Source organism: Musa acuminata, chromosome BXJ1-6 (genome assembly GCF_036884655.1).
Source record: "Musa acuminata AAA Group cultivar baxijiao chromosome BXJ1-6, Cavendish_Baxijiao_AAA, whole genome shotgun sequence".
NCBI lineage: Eukaryota > Viridiplantae > Streptophyta > Magnoliopsida > Zingiberales > Musaceae > Musa > Musa acuminata.
The window spans coordinates 6257315-6268165 of record NC_088332.1 but is presented as its reverse complement, the minus strand read 5'-3'; the positions used below and the strand labels follow the sequence as shown (position 1 = coordinate 6268165).

Here is a 10851-nt window from a genome sequence, read left to right as displayed (position 1 = left end):
AATTCTGAATTCTATGCATTAACATTCAACGAGTGGTACTCCACAAATGCATATCCACTCCAACTTCAAATGGTGCGTTGCAGACGTGATGAGAACTCCCCAAACCACTTGATTAAGATTGCAAGAAGTGAAACTCACACCCTGAAACAGTATGTGTGTTCAAAATAGCACAGAGAGAGAGAGAGAGAGAGAGAGAGAGAGAGAGAGAGGAACAAGTGGCCATGGCGCTTCCCGTCTGCAATCAAGGAAAAGTGGCAAAGCTTTTGGACAACGCAGCGTCTCTCGAACTATAATGAAAGCTCATAGTGGACGTGAAGCACACACCTTTTGTCGGCATGTTGGCGAGACCTCAGCAAGTGGGCGGTGACAAAAGGTGGTGAGGAGGAAGATGTGATGATTCCAAAGCCCCCTCCTTATTATTAACATCCAAAAGCTAAAGCAAACCAGCTTTCCCTTCCTTTTCTTTACTCTTCTTCCTTGTGTCCTCCTAATTACCTCGACATTAAATACCAATTTTCTACATCAAACAAACCCTAGCCTTTCCTTTCCCCTCCCCCTCACGTCCATACTCCTCCCCCTTGTTTTCACCATGCTTGGCCATGACGTTCCCCATCAAAAGACTACACCTCCTCATCTTTCTTTATTCTTACATTCACATCCTCGGAAGAACCACTGCTCTTTCTTAATTAACTCATGATTAATATCGATCATACTTAATTTGTCTTGCACCGTACAAAATTGAGCTTGACTCACTTGGACGTGATTAACTACAGTGATTATGAGCTTTTCAAGGATGGGATATATTTGTCAAAGCCTCCTCGAATAAAAGCCTAAGCATGGGTTGGATACATTAGACAGGAAGAGACCTTCTCTGCATGCCACTGTCCCCAAAATATTCCATGTCTTGCCTTGCTACTTTACATGCATCTTACTCGGCCACTGCCACACTCCCATGATGACTGAGCTCTTACATATATTTATATGCGAGAGACAGGGGAGCTTTTCTTAATGCAAAATCTACAGCTAAGTCTTTTCTTTTGATGGCTGGTGCATGCACTCTAAACTTGTCTCTCATTTGACTCGGCCTTAATCAAGAAATAATCATGCAAGTAGTTCCCTAAAGATTGTCATAACGGGATCACTAATTACCTTTTCCATCTCCACAAGAAAAAGACAAGTCCATGCAAGGAGTTGTACCATTTACTCCGATGACATGCCTCCGAACGCTTGCATCATTCCCAACATAAAGCTTAAAATATTGTATGTTTGCTACTTCAAACGAGCGATATCGAGAGAGAGAATAGAAATTTGGGTTGAACCGTGTGGGAATTTATGATACGTAGGGAGACATGATGGGAGTCCACGTCGCGCTGCTCTTTTCGGAACCAACCCCAGAGAACTCACCCACGGCAACAGACCATGACGCATATGAAACGACAGACTGCCGGGGCCCAGTGGCTTGGTGAGGCGAGTCGATACGTGGGTGAAAAACTGGAGTGTGAAAGCCACTGGGGCGGCGGCCGCGGGCGTATATTCCCGTCCCCGACAGCGGCGGGGCCCGAACGAACCCACGCTCCTGCATGGGCCGCGGGCTGGCGGGACCCGCCTCCCGCACCCAACCCCTGAGCGCGCGTGCGAAGCCGGGCTTCGTGCGGGATCGGCCCTGCCGGGGGGGGGGGGGGGGGGGGGGTGGAGCCCACCACGTCTGGGGCGTGGTAGGAAGCTGTAGTAATCTATTCCGAGGCCGTGCAGTTTCCTCTGATGTACCCACCACACACTCACCCACTGCTTCACCCACTATACATTACTCACCATTAACACTTGATAGATCTAATAATATATTAAGACAGATATCATTAAGACGAAGTCCGGTCAAAGGTCAAACTTAAGTTTGAACTGCTAAATATTAGTAACTCGATTAATTCTATATAATACATTACAGATTTCTGTGTAGGCTGCTATTATAATTGCATCATATGATATTTTAACTTAACGTGCTTCATACACGCATCATTAGTTGAGCACCTCAAGGTGACACGCTCTGTTCGACCATTTATAACTATGGCAGATGATACATCGGAATGTGGTGTGAGCTGAGAGACCTCAGTATTAGATTAAGCATCTGTTCTCAGTCGATCATGAGTGGTGAAACCAAATTTTCATGGCTCGGTGCAGAAGAGTTCGTAAAGGTCGATGAGCCATTGGTGGCTGATGATTAAGATAAACATATGGTTGATATCGATGCTGAATGCACAGTTATCGAAGATGAACAGTAGTGAAACCTGATGAACTGTCTGGTGAGTTTTTAATGATGAATAAAGTCAAAAAAGAAAAACATGTATATATATGTAATCGTGTTCGATTTGATTTGTGATATCCTTTAAAAAAATAGAAATTAATATTATTTTCAGAGAGAAAAAAAAAGAAAAAAAAAAAAAAGGAAGAGAAGTAACCATCATTACATTACCTGTAGGGAAGAAGAAGCAACAAGAAAGGTCCATAGACCACCTGTGAAGTATTTACTACACAAGACCTAAAGCATGTAAGCCAACCTAATCTTCACGTAGTGTCACTTCCAGTGAGAACAATACTGGTCGAGTACCTAAATCCGTAAGGAGTAGAAGACTGCAGGGAAGAAAGCAGGAGGAGGTCTCCTGCTTTAGCAAGAGTGGTTGATGAGAATGGGGGAAGGAAGTGGTCAAGAGGATCTTCCATCGTTAATCATGGTCTGGGGAGAAATATGATCAGTTCTTCTGACCTCAAACATCTTGTCATGTCTTTTCCCTTTGTATACTATTTCCCTGGTGCTGGTAAACTGGGTGGTGTTATCATGTTGGAGGCCACATGCTGACAAGAACACGCATATGGAGAAAGAAAGGGCTGAGACTTTTTCTTGCTGGCTCGGACATGGATGAAAAGTACCACAATGAAGTACAAAAAGCTAATGCTTTTCCACACACTAGCCACTATGCTCAGCAGCACTGCCATGCTTAATCTGCCATACAAATGAGGTGATCATATCTAGAATGCGGTGGGAAGAAGGCATGACATGAAGTAGCAATTGGGGAGAAGATGCAGGCGGAGGTGGTGGTGGTGGAGGAAGAAGAAGAAGAAGAAGAAGAAGAAGAAGAAGAAGAAGAAGGAGAGTTGAACATATGGGAATTGGCGCAGCAGGTGAAGTGGCCATCTCCTACTTTTTGTGCGTACGCATGCAGGCAGGCAGGCATGCATTTGCAGGGGGAATAGGCAGGTACTGGACATGGCTATGTTTGCAGGGGGCAATGAGAGCTATATTGCTTGTTTGGAACAGTTGGCTTGTTTCTTTGAATTTGTTCTCTCTGGATGCATATCTTTTGGTGCTCATGACTCATGATTCCTCTCTATACCTACAGGTTCATTGTGAGAGAGAGAGAGAGAGAGAGGGAAGGGGATGTCAGGGTCACTTCCTATCTGATGAGTTAGTTCCCTTTTCCGATGAAGGAAGGGCGAGGGAGGGAGGGAGGAGAAGAAAGCATCGATCGATCCATGGGGACCGAAGTGCATGGGAATCCTCAAACATTTTGTAGGAGCTCTCATGACAGCATACATGAGACAAAGAAGCAAGTCACGTCCCATCCATGTCCATTTGTAAGAAAACCCTAATGGCCTTGCGATCGCTGCTGCTGCTGCTGCTGCAGCTGCTGCATGCGCCACTGTCGTCGTGCACCTCACGCTCTACAATCATCGACTGCAAAGATTTAGTACGCCGATCTCGTGGGCTCAGCGAGGAGATAGAATGGAATTGGTGGGAGCGAGACGTCGGAAGAAGGTCAACCTTGTTTGGAGCACCGGGAAAAGTATCTACGCGCCATGATGGCCGGTGCATGTTGTGGGGGCCACTCGCATTTAGCCGCTGCCGCAGGATCTCCGGTGCTCGATACACGGCAGGGGTCTGGCCCCCCCGCCGGTGCCCCACCACCACCCCCGGGGGCGCATGGCTCCCGACATCATCGACTCGCTGCCTCACCTGCTTCCCATACAACAAAAGAGACAATTTTGTAATCAATGCAAGTGCAAACTCATGCATGCATTATCATCAACCCCTCTCTCTCTCTATCTACCTGTAAACACAACAACAGCTCACCTCCTCCTTAGTGCACATATCTTTTCCTCTTTCTCTCTAACTTTCCCATGTATTTTTCTACGTGATGCCTTTTTTCTTTTCTTTGTCTCTCTTCTTGGTTTGGGTGGAGATGCATTGATGACGGTGATGATGATGACATGATGACGACCGGATAGGATATATATATATATATATATACTACTGGTTTTTGTGGGTGGCAAAATCCAAATAAATACACTACTGGCTTAATCTCTATGCTTAATCTTTTATGTCTTGGATGAAACTTGTACAATCTTAATTCTTATGCTCCCTTAATAATGATAAATACTATGTAGAACTCCATAAGGCATTGACAAATACTATGAATCATTGAATTCATAATTTCTCAAGAACATGAATCCGAGCTTAAAGAACAAAGTAGGATTTGGAATGAAAACCAAAATCAAAACAAGAGACATTGTGACCCCATTATCCACCAATGTTGAAGGACTACTCCTCATCAAAGGATACGCAAATTAGATAGATCACTTGGCAAAATGATTGCTTCCATGGAAAGAAGACATGTCCAATGAAGCCAAGAAATTTTGGACCCTAAGATTCTTGCCTAGGCGAGAAAGGTGTTAGGTCATTTATCTTCATCATAAACCCACCATGATCTTTTTTTATCTAGTAATGTTAATGGATTAACATCGAAGCTACTATTCATGCGTGCTATCATTTATTGTCGTAGGTGAAGAAATTAAATCGAATAAATTCTGTAATCACCAAAATGTTACATCTAATGTCTCGTCTAAGTTAGATGTATGTCTCATCTCCTTATCCATCATATGATAACCTCGATTATGTTAATTATAATTCTATCAGAAGGCTTATACATTTGATTATACTCTCTCTCTCTCTCTCTCTCTCTCTCTCTCTCTCTCTCTATATATATATATATATATATATATATATATATATATATATATATATATATATATATATATATATATATATATATATATATATATATTTCTATCACAAGGCATTGGCTCGGAGGGAAGCAGTACGGCACGGCACGGCGGCCCGTATCCCGGCCCGGTTCGGGAACACCGGGAAGGCATGAGGTGGATGATGGGGGAAACCCAGTCAGGCCTCGTGATTCGTGCCATAAAATAACAACAGAGGCCGATGGGCTCTCTCGTCCTTTTGTCCCCTCCATGTAATCATTTCCGGACATGCATTTCCCCACCACCGCTCCATACCCGCCCACGTAAACACTCTCCATATTCTGTGCTATTTCCTCCGCTTCCTTTTTGGTCCCGTCCCTTCGATATCCCTTATTTACATTTCAGTCCCTAGAATGAGTCTTATGATTTTTGCAAATGAGCCCTTAGTAATTGTATTTATTGGGATTATAGTTTTCTGAAGGCTGTGAATGTGCGTATAAATAACAGACCTGCGACCCTCTCTCTCCCTCTTTTGCTTTCTCCTCAGGCTATTGGATCTCTCTCTATCTCTCTCTCTCTCTACCTCTATCTATTCTTTCTCTCCACAAGCTTCCAAGAAAGAGGAATTATATGGAAAGTGAGAGATCGTGAAGCCCACAGCCGGAGGAGTCACCTGTCGACATACTCTCTCTTGCTGCGGCCTCCTCCATGCGCCTTTCGTCCTCGCCCACCTCGATCGCTACCCGTTCTTATCCGGTTTCTGCTTCGTCTTGAGCTCGTCGATCGATCGACCGGAGGGGAATCGGGGTCGGGACCATGGTGTGACGCGATGGTCCCTGCTAGGAACCTCCTCCGGCGGCACTGCGACTCCTACGGGGCTTACTTCTCCGGTGGGGACCCTCGGTTCCATGATTTGGACGGCTTGTCTTCGTTGAAGCTGAACAAGTTGATGGCTGACGAGCCCTCTCCGGCTCCGGAAGACGAGCAATTCGGGCGCGACGACGGCGGCTCCGGAGACTGGCTCCAATTAGGTTTGGGGACTCCTCCTCCCTTGGTTCCCACGGACGCGGCGCCGGGAAGGACGGCAACGACGCAGCTCGAGTTGTTCTCCGCTCGGCCGTCCTCGTCGGCGTCGCCCGCGCCCGGTACGTGCCCTGTTGCTTGGCCGGGGGTCAGCGGCTTCCGTGCTCCGATGATGGGGATGGCGATGACGATGGTGCCGTGGATGAGTCACAGGCGGGAGATGCCATGGGGGCGTTGCAATCCTAATCTCGCCATGGGCGGTAGCTCAGCGACGACGACGCTGCCACCGGTGATGCCGGAGTTCGTCGCACGACAGTTCGTGTACCCCATACCAGGCTCAGCGACGCCGTCAGGCCCAGAGGTTCTGCCGGAGATGAGGGTTGTCACCCCGCCGAGACGACCGCAATCGGGTGTTTGGATCATGCTTCAGGCCGCGAGAGATCAGTAAGTCGTACTTGTCTTCGTCCCACCAAAAAGATCAGAAAACACGCCTCTTCTGCTTGTTCTTCTTCTCTTCATTTCTTGTTTCTATTAACCGTTGTCTTTAACATCATGTTTCTTCTTATTTTCCTTTCTATTCTTGGAATCGCTGCAGAGGGAGGGAGCCTTTTCTGCCTCAGATACCCAGGAGCTACTTGAGGATTAAGTACTTCCAACTCTCTCTCCCTCTCTCTCTCTCTCAACACGATTCCCTATTTGAGCTGCTTTTAGATGCTATATTTGGAGCTCATCATATTACTGTTGAGGTTTTCGGCTTTGGGGTTCTCATCTTGCATAGCTCACAGGGACGGGAGGATGACAGTGGGGTTGCTGATGAAGTACTTGGTGAACAAGCTGGGTTTAGAGAATGCACACGAGGTATTATACTCCGACTAATCTATGCATGCCACTACTTATATTTCTTTGCTGGTCATCGCCAAGACGAAGGCATTTTAAGGTCACCCATGGTTTCACCAAAATGCAAATGCTACCGGCCACCATGGAGAGGGCCGGGCATGGTTTCTTGGCACTTTCCTGCCCTAATTCCCAGGGTTGGTGTTGGGATGGTGAAAGGAACCTGGGAGCTAAAAAGGGTACATAGAAATGTGGGATTCTAACTTTTGTAGTTGCATGACATTAGGTGGGATGTGAACGTCTGAGTGGCGTATCATTGCTCATCACCACGAGCAGACCTCTCCCAAGCTTTTATCCTGGGCACTGTTTGGGTTGGAACATGGGTTGCCCTCCCCAGCTCTGTTGTGTTGATGGCCGTAAAACCCCAGTGGTTTAACCCATCATGGCAAGAAAACCTTTTCTATATGTAGGCTTTTCATGCCATAAATAGGACAGACATACCTAAGAAAGGCAGTCTTTTAGATGCAAGAGCTTCATATATATATAAAACCTTGCATGCCATGCTTCCCTTATGGGTCGGGGAAGCCAATGGCTTCTCAGTATCATCTCATCCTGTGGATGTGCTACTGGGCATTATTGTCCTTCCCGGTTGGTTGCTTGTGACAGCCCTAATAGCCATCTTTCACCTACCTTTGCTGAAAGCTATGCGCTATCCTTACATGAATGAACCCAACTGCAGTGTTGAAGTTACATGGACGGCACCCTTTCACCCACGAAGGATATCTCCTTCTCATCATGATGTTAGATCTTGTTTGTGAACTTGGTAGAGGCTTGTCTACTTAGCAGATTCCATCAAGCTCAACATTTACTCCATATCTTTAGAGTGCAGCTACCAGTTTCCTCCTTTGATGCTTTCACAATTTAATTCAAAACCCAGGGTGGTAATCTCCCTTGCGATGGATACAGTTCATGCATCATCTGTCATTATGTCCAACAGAATGTAGCAATTAACACTTTTTTGTGTGATCTTGTGACTATGATCAGCCATTAGATAGTTTGTGATTGTGGTATTTCTCATGCTGGTGTTTCCTAGTTTGAGTCGAACCATCCATTTCATCTTCCAAATCCATTTCATTACTAAGGATGCATTTAAGCTTGATTAGGCTGCAAACTAGCTGTAAAATGCTATATGCTTGCTAACCTGACTTGATCATTTAGGTCTTTGCTGACAGTCAGTCATGCATGACATACATGTAATACAAAATCCAATCTTCCATATTGGAAAGAGCAAATAGGATTTACTGCTTCACTATCTTCTGCATTTGTAACAAGTGAATTAGTCTTTCTCTCACCTAATTTTCTAAGCAATTTCATTCAACAGAGACTCTGATATTTTTTGTTTCGATTTATCTTCCAGCTGATATATTAATCTTACACTCCGAAGAAATATATTTTGCGATACGCCACAGCTGTACATCTTTGTGTATCGATCAGCCATCCTTGAAACTACAAATCTTTTTTGGCCTCAATTCTATTATTCCACTTTGTTTGGAGAATTCATAACTAGAACTGAATCCTTATCTTTTTCACCCCAAATTAACTGTACCCTTGCACAAGATCAGATTTCCAACACTCATGCTAGACCTATGCTGTTTTGCAAACATTAGCATATGGGAGAATCTCATCTATTAAAAGATGTGAGATACACATACAAGTCTTAATTCTTTTGTTTTGTTTGCTTGTCATTGTATTTTCCAAGTTCTTTGGTGCCTAAAATCTCATCCTATTCATATATGCAGTTTTTCCTTTCTGAACAGTATTTATAGAGATGTCAACATATTTCAATTCAAACCTAAATAGGTCCAGTCTAGTTAAAGTCAGCCAAAAATTTCATGCCATTTGAATGAAACTTGCAATCGCAAAGGTCTTGCACATCATCTACATATTGTTTATTTCGGCTGGACTTGTTGTATTAGGACTCAAAAACCTAATATACTAAATCCTGATGTATGTTGCTGAATTGGTGACATGCAACTTACATGCTGTTTGTGTGAGGCCAACTGTGTGGCATTGGTTGACTAGATTTCTCCTTGTTTCCCGCTATGAATTAGCAAGCTAATGATATAAGGTTAGAAGAGAATAAATGCTTTGGTGCATAGAACAGTGCATGGCTTCTCCTTTCCATGCAATGCTGATGGTCTCATGCTTTCGCGGGGCTGTCATCATGCTGTGGCCTTGTGGTTAGGTCCTACGAGGCGGAGAATTCTTGTTAAGAGGTGACATCAAGGGTTTAAGTGGTGCACTTGATGAGAATATGAATGAGAGGGCCCATCGGTGGCAATACGTATGTGTGTGCGCGCGAGAGCGCGCATCATAGGCTTTGGAGTGAAGACGAATGCATGGAGTGGGGACTCCATGGCCACAAATAGAATCATTCCCCTAGTGGTGAAGGCGAAGGCATGAAAGCACGATAGGAGGGAGGGGGGGGGGAAAGCGGAGGACCACGCCCTTCATCTCCTCCACCAACTGTGCCTTCCATGTCTCACCAGCTTATCCGTGGAAGATGTGCATGGGGAAGCTCTGCTACACCGTAGGGTTTCCCACCATTATCTTCCAGCAAGAGAATGTTGACCTGCTTTAGGCTTCTTAGCAAAGGGGATGTGTGGGGTTTCGTATATAGAAAATAGCAGACAACGTGAGAAGACGTGCATGCAGTTTTTTTTGTGTGTGTGCTGTATGTTCCTGTTAGGTAGAGAGAGAGAGAGAGAGAGAGAGAGAGAGAGATGAGATAAATAAATGAGAATGATTCCTCGGCGTGCTTTTCGGATCAGCCTTCTCTTCCAGCCTTAATAATTACAGCAAGTGTGTGTTCGTGTACGGAGCAAAGCTTGCTGATGAATTAAGTGGAGGTGCACGCAATAAGATGTGGCATGGAATAAGGTACGTCTAATATATGATATAAAACCAATGATGCGTGCTTTATGATGAGGATTACAAAGGAGAGTGCAGTTATGGGGAACAATGATTGATCGTATATGTGCTTCTAATCACTCTTAATTAGTCTGTCTGCTTGTGCGAGAATTCGGTAGATGTGAGAACCGTAGATAGATAAATTATGCGAGTGAGTGGTGGTTTCACATCATTCAATTTTTCTTTTATATCATCTTAATAATTTCGTTAAATTTAAATCTCACTTCGGATATATTAAAATAAATTTAGAAATAAAATATCATTATAATCTCTGATGACCCGACACGTACTGCTATGCTTTGTGTAAAATATCAACGACCATTATCCTATTAGGAGTAGCCATAATGATGGATCAAACTGTTGAAGATTCCTGTGGTTGTGCTTCTTAGACATCGTTGCTTGGTCTGTACTTTTGTGCTGTGCTTGGTTTAAGAGACTGTCACATCAACGTGCAACGCTTCCATGTTCTTGAATCAGGTGGAGATCACGTGCAGAGAACAGCTGCTGCTACCCTTCTTGACGCTGCTGCACGTCCGGGACAACATATGGCGGTCGAGGGAGGAGACGACGACGACGACGACGCTGCTCCGAGATTCGGGCAGCGGCACGGATCACGTCATGATGTTGCAGTACGGCAGGAGTGCGTACACGGAGGCTCGATCGCGCGCGTGAATCGTTCCCCCTCCGTCCCTCCCCACCCCCCTCCGCGCTGCAAGTTTTGTTCACTGTCTTCTGGTCGTCATCACGTTTGTTTCTCGTCATCTTGATTCGTTGAGAAAACAGCTTGGGGGTAATGAGATCTTTGAGGAGGACAACATCAAACTGTTGTGCTTCCAATCTACATCTTAGATTGATATATTTTTTCTTGGTTTTGTTGTTTCTTCTCATCATCTCACAATGCATCATCTCAGGTTTCCATGAATCACCGTCAGAAAAATGTACAAAGAACACGCAAATTGCACCTCCAATTGATTGATGATAAAAAGGATTCAA

General features: G+C 44.8%; 1 protein-coding gene across 1 annotated transcript; it reads left to right on the top strand.

Moving 5' to 3' along the window:
• The first annotated feature begins 5563 nt into the window (after positions 1–5563).
• Positions 5564–10756, top strand: LOC135675873 (protein LAX PANICLE 2-like). Its single transcript, XM_065186471.1, has 4 exons — positions 5564–6498; positions 6650–6700; positions 6840–6912; positions 10336–10756. Exons 1-4 carry the CDS (start codon positions 5861–5863, stop codon positions 10528–10530), a joined length of 957 nt encoding a protein of 318 aa, XP_065042543.1. The 5' UTR covers positions 5564–5860; the 3' UTR covers positions 10531–10756.
• The last annotated feature ends 95 nt before the right edge of the window (positions 10757–10851 follow it).